General features: G+C 38.5%; 1 protein-coding gene across 1 annotated transcript; it reads left to right on the top strand.

Annotated features, from left to right (window-relative positions):
• The first annotated feature begins 552 nt into the window (after positions 1-552).
• Steep1 (STING1 ER exit protein 1) lies at positions 553-14,449 on the top strand. Its single transcript, XM_003467623.5, has 7 exons — positions 553-735; positions 2,227-2,344; positions 8,080-8,121; positions 10,234-10,372; positions 10,937-11,026; positions 12,677-12,769; positions 13,939-14,449. The coding sequence occupies exons 1-7, from the start codon at positions 612-614 to the stop codon at positions 13,999-14,001; spliced, it is 669 nt and encodes a 222-aa protein (XP_003467671.1). The 5' UTR covers positions 553-611; the 3' UTR covers positions 14,002-14,449.
• The last annotated feature ends 484 nt before the right edge of the window (positions 14,450-14,933 follow it).

Here is a 14,933-nt window from a genome sequence, read left to right as displayed (position 1 = left end):
TATAACTTTAGGAAACTAAAGAAAAATGCCTGTAGTTCATGAGATATTCATCCTGAATACTGCTGTTAAAATAAAAATCGGGTGTGGTGGTGCGCGCCTGTAATTTTAGCCTCCTGGGAGGCTGAGACAGGAGGACTGCTAGTTCGAGCCCAATCTTGGTAAAGAGGCAATTTAGATATTTAGCGAGACTTTATTTCCATAAAAAAGGAGTGGGGACTGGGGGTGTAGCTCAGTAGGAAAGTCCTGGGTTCAATCTGCAAAAAAATTATATTTAGGGCCACACCTAAAATCTTTATTATGGACATGTATATAGTCTTTTCTTATATTAGGTTTTATATATACAAATATGTACATGATGTATAAATATTTATGACTATAAGTAATTTAAATGACATTGGGGTTGTCACAAATGAAGTAGTCCCGACTAAGTCTACGCATTCCGGGCGGCTCAAGAAGGTTCCCCCCCTGCCTCTCAGCCTGATGGGACAGCCCGGAAGTTCAGAAGCTACTGCCACTGACTGACTGACAGCTGTGAAAAGGCTCGGCGCGAGGGTGTGACGTCATTTCTGTGCGCCTCTCCCTCCACAGAGTATCTTGGTTACTCCGGAAACATGCCGAAAGTGGTGTCTCGGTCGGTGGTTTGCTCCGACACCCGGGACCGCGAGGAATATGACGACGGCGAGAAGCCTCTCCATGTCTACTACTGTTTGTGCGGCCAGATGGTCTTGGTTCTGGGTGAGTAGTCAGGGACTCGAGGGAGTCTGTCCGGACCGAGACTTCAGGTCTCTGGGGGTGAACTTCCTGTGGCTGTGGTGTGGGACCCCTCTTTGAAGAGTGTTGCATTTTTCCTTTCCGTTGGAGTCTCCCCACACATTCCTGCTTTCCTCCATGGCATTTTCCCCCTGTTTTTTACCTAACCTTGGGACTTCGTATCCAGACTTTCCTCAAAACTAAACTCTTTCAGAGAAAAAATAAACTGTAACCTTCCTCTCAGTACACTCTTCAGCAGTATTGCGTCTGTACTTTATAAGTTTTCTGCTCGATACAATATCATGTGATAGCTCTCATTTTAGGATAAATGAAAATAAAAATCCTCCTTTGACCCTAATATCCATACAGAGCGACTGTGAGTGGGTGGGTGGTAGTACTGGGGATTAATCTCAGGGTTTTGTGCATGTTGGGCAAGTGCTGTCACTGAGCTTCATCCCCAATTCTCCCTCCAGCTTTAAGCCCATCTCTGACTCTTTTATAGCAAAACTTCTCAAAAGTTCTAGTAAAACTTGTCAAAAGAATTGTTATTGGCTGCTTCTTGACTGACTTCTGGTAGACTTTCCTTCCCACTTCACTATCTAAACCGTATTTATCAAGGTTACTGACTGAGCTTCATTTGACCAGTACCAGTGGCCAATTACCACTATTCACTGAAACTCCCTCACTGGTTTTTCAAAGAGTTGATCACTGTTTTATTTATTTTTTGTACTAGAGCTTGAACCTAGGGGCATACTGTGGAAGCTCTCTACCATTGAGCCACACACCCCAGTCCCATTTTTCTTGACACATTGATTTGCTTCTAGGACTCCACACAGTTTTTCTTTTTTTCTTTCTTTTACTGGGGATCAAACTCACAACCTCGAGCTTGCCAAGCAGGCACTTATGCCACTGAGCTAAACCCTAGGCCCCTACATTCTTGATTTTTCACTTGCCTCAGCTTTTACTTTTTCTTAAGTGTCTCCTTTCTTCCTCTCAGGCTTTAGGCATTTTAAGGCCTATAGCTCAATATTTTTTCATTTTTTTTATCGGTACCGGTGACCTGCACCTGTCCTCAAACTCCACATGCCTTTTCATCGTCTCCACTGGGATATCTAATACTTCTCTCACATCTACCTTCTAGATATTGAATTCATGATCACCTGTTCCCTGTTCTCCATTCAGAGTTACAGTCAGCAGTACTGCTATTCATTCAGTGTCTCACTGGGAAGAGTAAATGAGCTAGCACGTAAACTGCCTGAGTGTTCTCTAACTCCGCTCCCCACCTTCTCAATTAATCTAAGTTTTTTTGGCTTGACAACATAAAAATAAAGTATTCTGATATCAAGTCATTTTAAATTGGGAAATTTGATACAGATTTCAAAGACATAGTAGTTATAGCAGAAACTTACAGTATTAAGGGCCCCACTGAAAACTTTTGATTAGCTTGAGTGACCCAAACTTTCTCTGTTCTTTTAGACTGTCAGTTAGAGAAGCTGCCCATGAGACCTCGGGACAGATCTCGTGTGATTGATGCTGCCAAACATGCCCACAAGTTTTGTAACACGGAAGATGAGGAGACTATGTATCTTCGGAGGTGAGAGGTCAATGTCTTCTATCTAGGATTTCACTCATATCTGGATCTGTTTCTGAAGAATTTAAATATCCTCTCTAATGTTGAATAGCTCATCTAGTTGGGTCCATTCTGACATTGGTGGTAGTTTTCTAATTCCTGTTAACACATTCACAACAGGGCCGTAATTTGTATGTCCCACTGTCGGGTGGTTTGAAACACCGGTGGTATATGTATGACTATACTATTTTGTTTTGTTTTGTTGGTGCTGGGGCTCAAACTCATGACCTTATGCTTGCCAGGCAAGCACTTGTTCCACTCAGCTGAATTCCCAGCCCAATGGTATTGTTTCTACCACTAGTGATACAAACCTCTTGATAAGACATCTTGCATGTATCATTGGTGGTTCCAGTCTGCAGGAACATGTTAATACAGCAGAATCTTTTTTGTGCTTTGTTGAAAAATGGTGCTGAGATGTGATTCCATTACCATTTGATTATTTTTTTTTGTCTTTTTCCTTTTTATCGGTACCAGGGATCGAACTCACGACTGCCTGCTTGCAAGGCAAGCACTTATGCCGCTGAGCTAAATCTCCAGCCCCTGCCATTTGATTATTGTAATTTGACCACAAATTACAGATTTCAGTGAGTCGGTCTAGCCTTTGTTAGCATGCTTGCTACACCAGGCACTGATCTAGGTACTAGATCTGTGAATGAATAAGGCACAGGGTTTACTGTTAAAAAGCTCATGGCTGATTGAGGGAAGAGGTTACCAGTTGTGAAAGGAAGAAATACTGGTGTTGTGAACAAAAGGCTATGAGAAAACAAGTGGAAACTTACAGTCCTCCTGTCTCAGCCTCTCTAGTGGCTGAGACAACAGGTGTTGTCTGCAACATAGTGTGCCACTATGCCCGGTTTATGAGTCTGACAATTTTAGATTCCACAAATAAATGAAATCATGCAGTATTTATCTTTATGTGTCTGGTTTATTTCATGTAACATAATGCCCGCCAGGTTCATTCATGTTATCGCAGTTGGTAGGATTTCCTTTAAAACTGAGTAGTAATTTTTGTGTGTGTGCATCCACTCATCTGTCCATGGACATTTAGGTTGTTTACCTTAGCCTCCCAAGTACCTAGTATTGATGTGTGCCACCATGCCTAGCCTGGCATTTCTATGCTTGTGGATATTCAATTTTCCCATCACCGTTTGTTGAGCAGAGTTCCCTTTCTTTATTGTGTGTTATTGGCACCCTTATTGAAGATCAATAAATGTACACATTTATTTGTGAACTCTATTCTTTCATTGATTGATTTTTGCATGTTGTCCCAATTATGTATTCCTAGGAGAGATTCCACTTAGTCAGGTTGTATACTTTTTTCTTGTTTGATATTTTTTTCTTGGTACTGGTGATTGGAACTCATGACCTTATGCTTACCAGGCAAGCCCTTGAGCCACATCTAAATCCCCAGCCTATACTTTTTTCAATATGCTGCTGGATTCAGTTTGCCAGTGTCTTTTGAGGATTTTTGTGTGTTATTCTTTTCGTTTTTTGTGGTGGTGGGGGCAGGAGTTGAGATGGAGCCCAGGTCCTTATATGTTCTATGCAAGCACTGTACCACTGAGCTACATCCCTATACTGCATATATAATTCTGGCCTCAAAGAATGAATTGGGAACTGTTCTCTCCTCTTTCTCTTTGTGTAAAAGATATGTGAAACATGGGGCTTATTTTTTGTACTTTTGGTAAAATTGAACAATAAAGGCTCTGGTTCCACCTTTTTCTTTGATTACTAATTCAGTCTCTTATAATCTATTCAGATTTTCTGTTTCTTTTTGAATAAGTTTTGGCAGTGTGAATCATTTTTTCATTGTAGTAACTTGTTCATTTATTGTAGGTTAATTTTTTATCATATAATTGCTCTTGTTACAACCTTATAATCACTTTATATTTGTAAAATTGATAGTACACTCTTTATTTTTTAAGTCCCAATAATAGTATACTCTAATTTCCAGAGTGTGCTGACCTACCTTTTCTTTATAGGTAGTATTCCTACAGCCAGAAATGCCCTTTTCTATCATGAAGCTTTCCATGATAGCCTAGAGATTTTTGTGTTCCCACCTCTGTGTTACCATTACATCGTATATATTCCTCCATTTAAGTATATATCTCCTTGTTTATAATTGTCCCACTAAACTGAATTCTTAAGAGAATTCATTCAGCCATTATTTATTGCATATGTATTTTGTGTCCATTATACTGGTCAGCTCTAGGCATAGAGTGGTATAGTGGCCCAATCTCTGATCTCATGGACAGGATGACAGAAAATTAGTCAACAGAAAAAGCAGGTATTTATGATTGTGGAAAGTGATATGAATAAAACAAAGGACTAGTATGGAGAATCACGAGATCCTCTTAGAAAAGGTGGACAGAGAAAGCCTCTGATCAGGTTATATGTGAAAGTGAGACTGAGAAAGACGGCAGTTGCATGGCCATGGCAACATGGTGAGAGCATTCCATGCAGAGGAAAGAGCATGTGAACAGCCACAGGTTGGAAAGTGTGCATTTGTTCAAGGGATGGCAGGAAGACTGGTGTGGGTGGTGCAGAGGGAGGGAAGGAGACAATGTATGAGATCTCAGTGGGTACCTGGTAGGCCAGGGGAAGGACTTTAGATCTTGTTCCAGGTGCCTGAAGTTACTCTTACCTCTATAGTATTTAGAGAATGATTTGAAGTAAGACAATAGTGGAAGCAGATCTTAGAATAAGTAGTTAAGTATTTTGTTTTAGGACTGGGAATTTAGCTCAGTGGTGTAGCGCCTGCCTGTCAAGCACAAGTCCTAAGTTCAATTCCTGGTACCAAAAAAGTTTTGTTTTAGATAGGAATTCAGAATGAGGAAGATTTTAAATAGGTATGACGTACATGGTAAAAAAAAATAAAGGTTGCTTTGGTAACAAAATCTAAAATTTCCACATTGGAAAAATATCAAATGACAAATAGGAAGAAATATTTGTAAGGCCTCTTAACACTGCTGGCAAGTCTCCTTAATATAAATTTTTTTTGGTACCAGAACTCGAACTCAGGGCCTTGCATTTGCCAGGCAGGCATTTATGTCACTAAGTTATATCCCCAGCCCTTTCTTAATAAAAAATTTAAAAGTAAGTCAACAGACAAAACTTATGAACTGACAGTTCACAAAAAATACAAAGGCTATTACATTTATGAAATGAGGTATATCTTCACTCTTAAAGAAATACAAATTAGGGCTGGGTATTTAGCTCAGCAGCATAAGCCTGCCTGGCAAGTGCGAGGTCGTGAGTTCAATCCCCGGTACCACAAAAAAAAAAAAAAAACAAAACAAAACCCTACAGATTAGGAAATCTTATTTTTCACATGTGAGATTGGCAGAAAAACAGTTCTGTGATATATAGTTCTGTAGGGAAACAACTCTGCATACATGAGGATAAATTGGTTCAGGTTCTGCAGGTAGTGACTCAGCAGTATCTACCGAGTTTAAAATGTACACTTCTAGGAATTTATCCAACAGGGAAAAGACATTTTGGTTCTACCCATAGAGGAATGCAATGCAGTTCTTGTAAAAAATGAAGTAGTGATTGATGTGGAATCATTAATAGGTTTGTATATATGTATGTGTGTATATGTATGCTATATATGTGTGTGTGTGTGTGTGTGTGTGTGTGTGTGTGTGTGTTTTACAAAAATAAGATGCATTTTTAAGTATTTGAGTAGAGAACAGTGTAAAGTATGGTAGTGCAGCTAAAAAGGAAAAGTACTCTTTATATATTGGGCTTAATGGTACAGTGCTTACTGAACATTTCGAGGTTCTGGATTCCATCACCAGCACTCCGTCCCGCTATAAAATTCCAGAAGCAGAGTGTGGTGGTACATGCCCAGGCTAGGCAGCTTAACTGTCTCAAAGAACAAAAACATCGCTGTGGCTGTAGCTTAGTATGAAGGATTGAGTTCTAGCTCCAGTGTTCCCTTCCACCACAAAAAATGTAGAGTGCTTGCTTTGTCTGTACCTTTCAGGGTTATTTTTTGCTTGGGTATATATCAGCTGTCTCTCAGATAAATACACACACACACACACACACACACACAACACACACACACACACAAAACCAAACATTTTGCCTCTGCGGAAGGGAACCAGGTGTGTACTAGGTAAGTGGAGAGGGTATTTAGTTTTCATTTTACACTTATACATGTATGTGTTGATATATTTTTTTCTCTTTTTCACTTTTTTATCGGTACCAGGGATCAAACTCACAACCACACACTTGCAAGGCAGGTGCTTATGCCACTGAGCTAAATCCCCAGCCCCATATGTGTTGATATATTGACTATTAACAGTTGAAATGGGTAAAATGACAGAAATCAGGAATTTGTTGTAATAGTCCAGGGAATTGGTTATGGGCTAGGAAGATGGAAAGGAGGCAGGTTCAAGATTTTGTTTTGTTTTTGCCAGAGGTAGTGACACAACCCTGTAATCCCAGCTACTTGGAAAGATGATGCAGAAGGCTCACAAGTTTGACAACAGCATGGGCAAATTAGGGAGATCGTATCTCAAAATTTAAAAAGTGCTGGGTGTACCTCAGTTATTAAAGCACTTACCTAGGCATATGTGGATCCATCCCTAGCACTGTAACAAAAAACCAGTGTTTTTGGAGGTAAAATCCATTAGACTTGATGGTGATATCAGTGTGAGGTATAAGAGAAGGAGAAAAATCAAGGATGAGTCTCAGATTTCTGTTAAGCAACTGGTGGGTGTAATTGAGCTTCTTATTTATGCATTGATTATCTACGACAGTATTGTGTGGGCTCTTGAGCTTGACAGTGGGACTTGAATCCAACCTCCTTTATTTCCTAGTGCTGTGACCTTGTGCAAATCATGAAAACTTGGACTTAGATTCCCTCTTCTGTAAAATGGGATTAATAATATGACCTACCTTAAAGCATTGTTGTAAGGATTAAATGAGACAGTACCTGCATTCATTTTAGAATAGCTTCTGATATATGATAAAAGCTACATAGTTGCCTCTCTGTGTATGTGGTACCAAAACCTGCTGATGCTTGTATCCCTTATGTAAAAAGGCATAGCATTTATATATATTTATATATTAACCACTCACATCCTACCATGTGCTTTAAATCATCTTTACTTATGATACTAATACAGTCTAAGTTCTGTGTCAATTGTTTTTGTTTTTTGTTTGGTACTGGGGATCAAACTCATAACCTCACGCTTATCAGGCAAGTGCTTGAACCACTGAGCTAAAGCCCTAGCCCTGTGTCAATTATTGTTACTGTATTTTTAGGGAATAATTACAAGAAAAGAAATTTGCATATGTTCATTACTACACAGTTTTTTCAAATATTTTGATCCATGCATAGTTTGCAAAATCTGCAAATATAGAACCCATAGATATGGAGGACTGATTATAGAAGTGCTGTTGTTATTAACATTGTTCCTACAACTTTAATTGCTAGTCTGTATGGCTTCTCTTCCTCCTCTGTCACGGAGATACCTGACCCATATTACAGGCTCAATAAATGCTTATTGAAGAAAGGAAGGAATGCTGGATCTTTAAAATTCATACGTGTTTAACCAGTTCATCTATGAAATGAAAACTGTTTTTAAAAAGGCACTTTCAGCATGTATAGAAATGAGTTGGTGAGACTGATAGGTTATGGGATTTGCTCCTACCTTTTTATTTTTTAACTTTAATTTTCTGTGCAGGCCTGAAGGCATTGAAAGACAGTACAGGAAGAAGTGTGCAAAGTAAGTATGAACAGTATAGGTTTCTTCAAGTGTAGGCAAATAAAAACATAATGTGTTTGGAAAATAATAATTGAATGTAATTTTATGTTTTGTCTCTATCCTTGTTTCAACTGCCTTCAAACCAAATATTTATATACTTCTTCAAGAGACTAGTCAAGCCTATGGTGCGTGAGTTTGCTTGGTAACCTATACCATGTTTCTCAGATGCAGCATGTACTTTGCTTTTGCTCTTATTCTATTTTTCTCTTTATTCAGACAAACTTCACTCTGCAGAGCTGGTTTCTCCCATACCCATTTACCTTGAAACTTTTCAAATAAACATTCGGCAATAAATAAATAAATGACTAGTCAAAGCTGTATCTCTTACCGGTTGACCCACAAAAATAAATATTTAGCATAGTATAATTTTTAAAAATTGAGATGTAATTTATATGTAATAAAATTTGCTCATTTTTTGCTGGGCATGGTGTTGCACACCTGTAATCCTAGCACTGGGGAGGCTCAGGCAGGAGGAGTGCAGCAAGTTCAAGGCCAGCCTGGACTACATAGTGAGACCGTGTCTCAAAAAATCAAAACAAAAAATTGCCTGTTTTTAAGTATACACTTTGATGAGTTTTGATGAAAGAATAGTCATAACATCACTATCATGATATAAATAATTCCCATATTTCATGTATCCTTTGCAGCCAATCTCCTTCCTGTGATCCTCTCTTCTGTTAGGAACTGCTTTCTGTCACTATAGTTTAGCCTTTCTTTCTTTCTGTTTTTTTTTTTTGTGTGTGTGTGTGTTGGGGATTGAACTCATAACCATGCGCTTGTAAGGCAGGTGCTTATGCTGCTGAGCTAAATCCCTGGCCCAGTTTAGCCATTCTTAAAATTTTATATAAATTCTATATGTATGTTCTACTAAGTACAATATGTATCTTGTGCACTTGGCTTTTTAACATTTAGTGTAATATTTCAGGAATTCTTCCAAGTTGGTATCTGTGTTGGTCATTTATTTCTCTTTGTTTCTGAACAGTATTCTATTATGCCACAGTTTTTTTACCCATTCATCAAAGGGCATTTGAGTTGTTTCTGGTTTGGACTATTACCAGTAAAGCTTCTGTGAACACTCTAGTATAAATCTTAGTGTAAACGTTAGTTTTCTGTTGTAGTAGGAGGGACTGGGGCATATGGTAAATGTAGTGTAGTTTAGTCCAGACCTATTTAGTCAATTATAGGATAATAGACCTAAATTCTTAAAGAATTTCATTTAAAGTAAAAAAGTATATATTTCCAACTTTAGGCTAGTAATAATGAAAATATTAAAATATAGTAAGTTCAGTCTTACATAGTTACATCTTGACTGCCAAAAGACTCAGATTAGAAGAATTAAAGCAGAGGCAATGGATAACAAGGCATTTTAGCCCCAAACTTGCTAGGTGGATGGAATTGGTTTTATCCTTTCTTGTAGTTCTGCGTTGTTTAGCTCAAAAAATATAATAGTGGCCAGCCAAAGAAAGTGGCAATTTCTGCATGAATGCTTTACCAACCATTACAGTGGGGCCTTTATGCTTCCCCATTGCAAAAGCAAAACAAAGCAGAAAAATGCTAGACAAAACACCCCAAATCAGTTACTCAGATGCCTAGGAAGAATGGTAGCAATTTTTTTTTTCTTTTTCCTTTTTATCAGTACCGGGGATCGAACTCACGACTGCCTGCTTGCAAGGCAGGTGCTTATACCACTGAGCTAAATCCCCAGCCCAATGGTAGCAATTTTTGACTGTAGAGCAGTTGCATAAGCAGTTGTATGAGCCAATGTTGCCCAACTCTCTGAACTAAATTCATCTAGTAAGAATCACTTTGGGACACTGTTTACAATGACAGATTCCCAGGCCTTACTCCTATAGTCGCTGAAGCAGGATCTTCTGGGAGGGACCCAGGAATCTGATTAGTAGTTTTAACAATACCTTAAGGGATGCATGTCAAGTTGTTTTATAAAATACAGTGAAGGGCTTATCACTGGTTCATGCCACAAACATCAGTATTACCAGAATTTAAGTATACTTTGCTGATCACCGTTTGGGGTTTTGGAATTGAGACCTCCCAGAGACTCACGGCTATTTGCAGGTGCGGACTGCCGCTGTTCTACCAGTCCCAGCCGAAGAATGCTCCTGTGACTTTCATTGTGGATGGAGCAGTAGTGAAGTTTGGCCAGGGTTTTGGGAAAACAAATATATATACCCAGAAACAAGAGCCTCCCAAGAAGGTAATTATCATTAAAGGAGATGCACGCTTGGTAAGACTGCTTAATATAGTTATAGATTTAGTCTTAGATTTTTAAATAAGGATATAGTACATAAGAAACTGCTCTTAATGCAGTTCTGCATTAAGAACTACATTCTTTATTGATAGAATGCCAATGTTGTCTTTAAGCATATGTTATGGAATTACAGCACCTATTCTTTTTTCTCTTCTACAGTTGCCTGATGAATAAAGTTTTTATTCTTCTTATTTATTTCCTTCAAAACTTCTAGTGTGAACAATGTTTACACTTCTAGTGTGAACAATGTTTACACTTGTAGTGTAAACATTGAATGAATTGGGCTTATTTTTAAAATGAACTTTAAAATTCTTGATGACAAATGTTAGAAAAATATAGTGTAAATAAAAACATTGGCACTTTTAGATAAGTGGTATTTTCCTAGAAGGTAGGTAGGTATTCTGCCCCCTTCCCTTAGCCCCGCGCATAGGCATGTGCATGCTCCCACTCACACATGGCTCATGGATCCATTGGGATGAACTAGACTGTCTCCTCATCCTGCGGCTTCAGGTGATGATGACCAAAAGAACTAAGGACATGGGCAAGTTCAGCTCTGTCACCGTGTCTACCATTGACGAAGAAGAAGAGGAAATTGAAGCTGTAAGTGGTTCTGTTCTCTAGGAAGCTGGAATTGGGGGTGGGAGAATGGGGACTCTGGCTCACTAAGCCTCTCTGTGGAGCAAAACAATTAGAGATTTCACTTTCTTTCTTTTTTTTTTTATTTAAAGAAAAGGAAACAAAAAAAATACATGGAGATAAAAAAAGGGGTAGAAATAATACAAAATTACAGACAAACAAAAGGTAAAAAATTGCCAGTTGATAAGTTACACATTGTCATCTTAGAAATAGCTGTTCAGGTTATAGAATTAAAGTATTTAGAATGACATTCAAAAAGTGACTCTACAGACCATTCTGCTCTATGATCGAACAAAAGCTCAGTAATATGATTATCAGTCCTGCACATTTGTTTTACATATCAAAGAGGGTAAGATTAAACATATCAAAACGGAACAGAACATTAAAAAAAAAAACAATTTAAAGAAATACAGATTTCAAAGCAAGTCCACTGGAGATCTTCATTATCTAACTGTCTCTAGTTTCTTACAAATAGTTGTCCCTATCTTCACCCACTTTATATACTTATTGCATATTATAGAACTAATCAAATCATTACGGGATGATGAAGTCTTTTTAGGTCCTCAAGTTCCAAATTAGGGAAGACAATAGTAACTACCATCGCATCTCTCATTCTCTTTGTGATAGCCGTCCCCATCTCTGCATATGCTGAAGTTGAACTCAAGAAACCAGTCCAGTGTCATTCTAATCAGCGAACAATAGATTGCTAGAATTTATATTATAATGCTACAAAATAAGCCTCGGGTTTCTCAGCGTCTCTTCCTCAGAGTATCTGTTCCTTACATCTTGCATTATATAATCTGTTCCCGTAAATAATTTAAAAGAGATCCCCTGCTGTACTAGGAAGAAGCTGCGTGACACCAGGCTAGTGCCTTCTTCCCTGGGTCTCAGGAACAGCTATAAAATGAAAATAAGGGAGTTGGATCCAGCTCATATTTTCAATTTAAAAACTCCTATGTCATCTGGAGGTGTATGTCAGAGGTAGAGTACTTGCCTAGCATGTGCAAGGCCCTGGATTCAAGCTCCAGCACTGTACATAAACCAAAACCAAACAAAGTAAATTGTCAACTCTCTGAACTAAGGACTTAGGTCTTCTTCCAGTCCGGCTCTGATGGTTTGTGAGTCTGTCCTTAGCAGCAGCAACAAGTACCTTTCTGGTTCTTCAGTAGGAAGAGAGATGTTTATCGAGAGATGTGACTAGTAGCCACAAATGGTGGTGTGTGCCTGTAATCCCAGCACTCTGGCAGGCTCAGGCAAAAGGATGGCAAATTCAAGCCCAGCCTGGGCCACTTACTGACTTACTGAAACCCAGTCTCAAAAAAATGAAAAAGGTTAAGGATGTAGCTCAGTGCAAAGGTCCTGGGCTCAGTCCCCGGTACCAGAACTAAAACAACAAAAAAACAAAACCCAAGATATGTGGTCTGTAATTTTAAAAATGATTTTGCTTGAAACCTGAACTCTCCTGGATTATTGAAAGATGAAGGGCTGAAAAGGAACAGAGTATTGCCATTTCGATAACAACTTTGTGACTTGAATAACATAAATTGCTATCGTGGCCTTTGTTCAGATTTCTTAGTGAGAGTACTAGCTTAAGGATGCTGCTTTTTCCTTTAGAGAGAAGTTGCTGATTCGTATGCCCAGAATGCCAAAGTGATTGAAAAGCAGCTGGAGCGTAAAGGCATGAGCAAGAGGCGACTTCAAGAGCTGGTGAGTGGCATGGTAGATGCTGAGCTATACTATTTGGATTTCTTGCTCTGGACAATCATCCTGCAGGGAAAGCCTTTAAGAAATCTGCTGAGGATGAACTCTGAGTACAAGATCTAGGCTATAAATGAGAACACTTGTTAAATAGCCCTTGCCTATAATTCCAACACTTATGAGGCTGAGACTTTTCTCAAGTTTTCTAAGATGAAAGATGAATGCTTTCTTTTTTTTTTTTACTTTATTTTGTAATTTGTATATTTTTAAATTGTAAAAAACGAATTGGCCTCAACTGTTTTTTTTTTAAATTCTAGAAACTGAGCCAGGCATGGTGGCTCACACCTGTAATCCCAGCACTCGGGAGGCTGAGGCAGGAGGATCCTTGCAATTTCGAGACCAGCCTGGGCTACAAAGTGAGCTCAAGGCCATCCTGAACTGCATAGCGAGACCCTGTCTCAAAAAAGACCAAAAAAAAAAGGGTAAATTCTAGAAACTGAACCCAGAGGCATGTACATGTTAGGCAAGTGCTCTGCCATTGAGCTACATCCTCATCTTTTTAAATTTTTTTTATTTAATTTTATATTTGCCTTGGAGATTGAATCCAAGCATGCTCTACCACTGAGCTACATCCCTAGCCCATTTTTAAAATTTTTATTTTGAGACATTATCTCCCTAAGTTTCCCAGGCCGGCCCAGAATGATCCTGCCTCAGCATCCTGTGTAGCTGGGTGTATTGGTATGTACCAATTTAATTTATTACCTGCTCATTGTTATACAAGTTTTTTAAATATTTGCTTTCAATTTTTGTATATATGTTACATGGACTGATCAGGGAGCACACAATTTTAAGTAGCACTGTTCTGGAAGGGTGTTTTTCCTGTTCTTTCAAGAATAACTGGTATGCCATAATACTGGTTTCCTCAACCCTCTGGAAGTGCTCCCACTATCCCTGCCTTAGTTGTCTTGCATGACAACCTTGTACATTTACCTATGAATATATTTGACCTATAGATATTTTCTTTGTATGCTATATATAACATCAGAAAAGTTGGAGACCAGTTGCTAAAGATGCTTAAGGATTTTAGAACCATTTCTAGTTTATACACTAAAGAGTGCTTGAGGAGAGACATAAGAATTTCATTTGATGTATCAGAGAATATGTTGCTTTTCCCCCAGGCTGAACTGGAAGCCAAGAAAGCAAAAATGAAGGGAACTCTGATTGACAACCAGTTCAAATGAAAGGACTTTGCTGTGAGCCCGGACCAGAGGCAAGCATTTAGACCAAGAAGAAAAATAAGGGGGCTGGGGATTGAGCTCAGCGGCATAAGCGCCTGCCTTGCAAAGCGGGCAGTCATGAGTTCGATCCCTGGTACCGATAAAAAGGAAAAAAAAAAAAGAAAAATAATTTCTTGTTTATGTGGACTGGTTTATATTTATGCCCCAGAAGAAGGCTCTATGTTGCTTCTCATTGGTTCTCCTACATTCATTTAGGTCTTTGACCTGCTTTCTATGAAATAGATTGTTCTATATCTTTCTGTATATAGATTTTCTATACTGTTTTTTGTCCATTTGATGTAAACTTTGGCTGTGTGGAAACTGAACAGATCAATGCTTGAGCGTCTCTGGTTTCTGAAATGGCTGTTATTCATTCTTCAAAATTAATAAAATGTTTAGACTTAAAAAATTATGACGTGTCATAGAGAAAAGTGGCATGAATTATATTTGAAATTATAAGTAAGATCCACAGCAGTTGTACATTTTATAATCTTAACTACAATGAAAAAGTGTTCCATTTTCTCTATATCCCCATCGATACTGATTTCAACCCTTTTGATGGGTATGAGGTACTATCTTGTGCTTTTTATTTGCATTTCTCTAATGGTTAGTGATATTGAACATCTTTTCATATGCTTATTAGCCATTTGTAGATCATCTTTAGAGAAATGTCTAAGTCCTTTGCCCATTTTTAATTGGCTTGTTTCTTGTCACTAGGACACAATGCCAGCACCCTCAGTTTAAAAGAGGAAGTTTTTATTTGGCTTACAGTTTGTAAAGATTTTAGTACATAGTTGGTTAGCTCCAAGGCAGAACGACATGCCACAGGACAAACAACTCATGGCATGGCAGGCAGAAACAGAGCAGAGATCAAGAGAGGAGGGAGGGAGATAGAC

The sequence above is a fragment of the Cavia porcellus genome, unplaced genomic scaffold (assembly GCF_034190915.1).
Source record: "Cavia porcellus strain 051 isolate PalLab524CR breed Dunkin Hartley unplaced genomic scaffold, mCavPor4.1 scaffold_3, whole genome shotgun sequence".
In the NCBI taxonomy this organism is placed as follows: Eukaryota; Metazoa; Chordata; class Mammalia; order Rodentia; family Caviidae; genus Cavia; species Cavia porcellus.
Note: the sequence above shows the minus strand (reverse complement) of the source record. Positions and strands in the feature narration are given on the sequence as shown.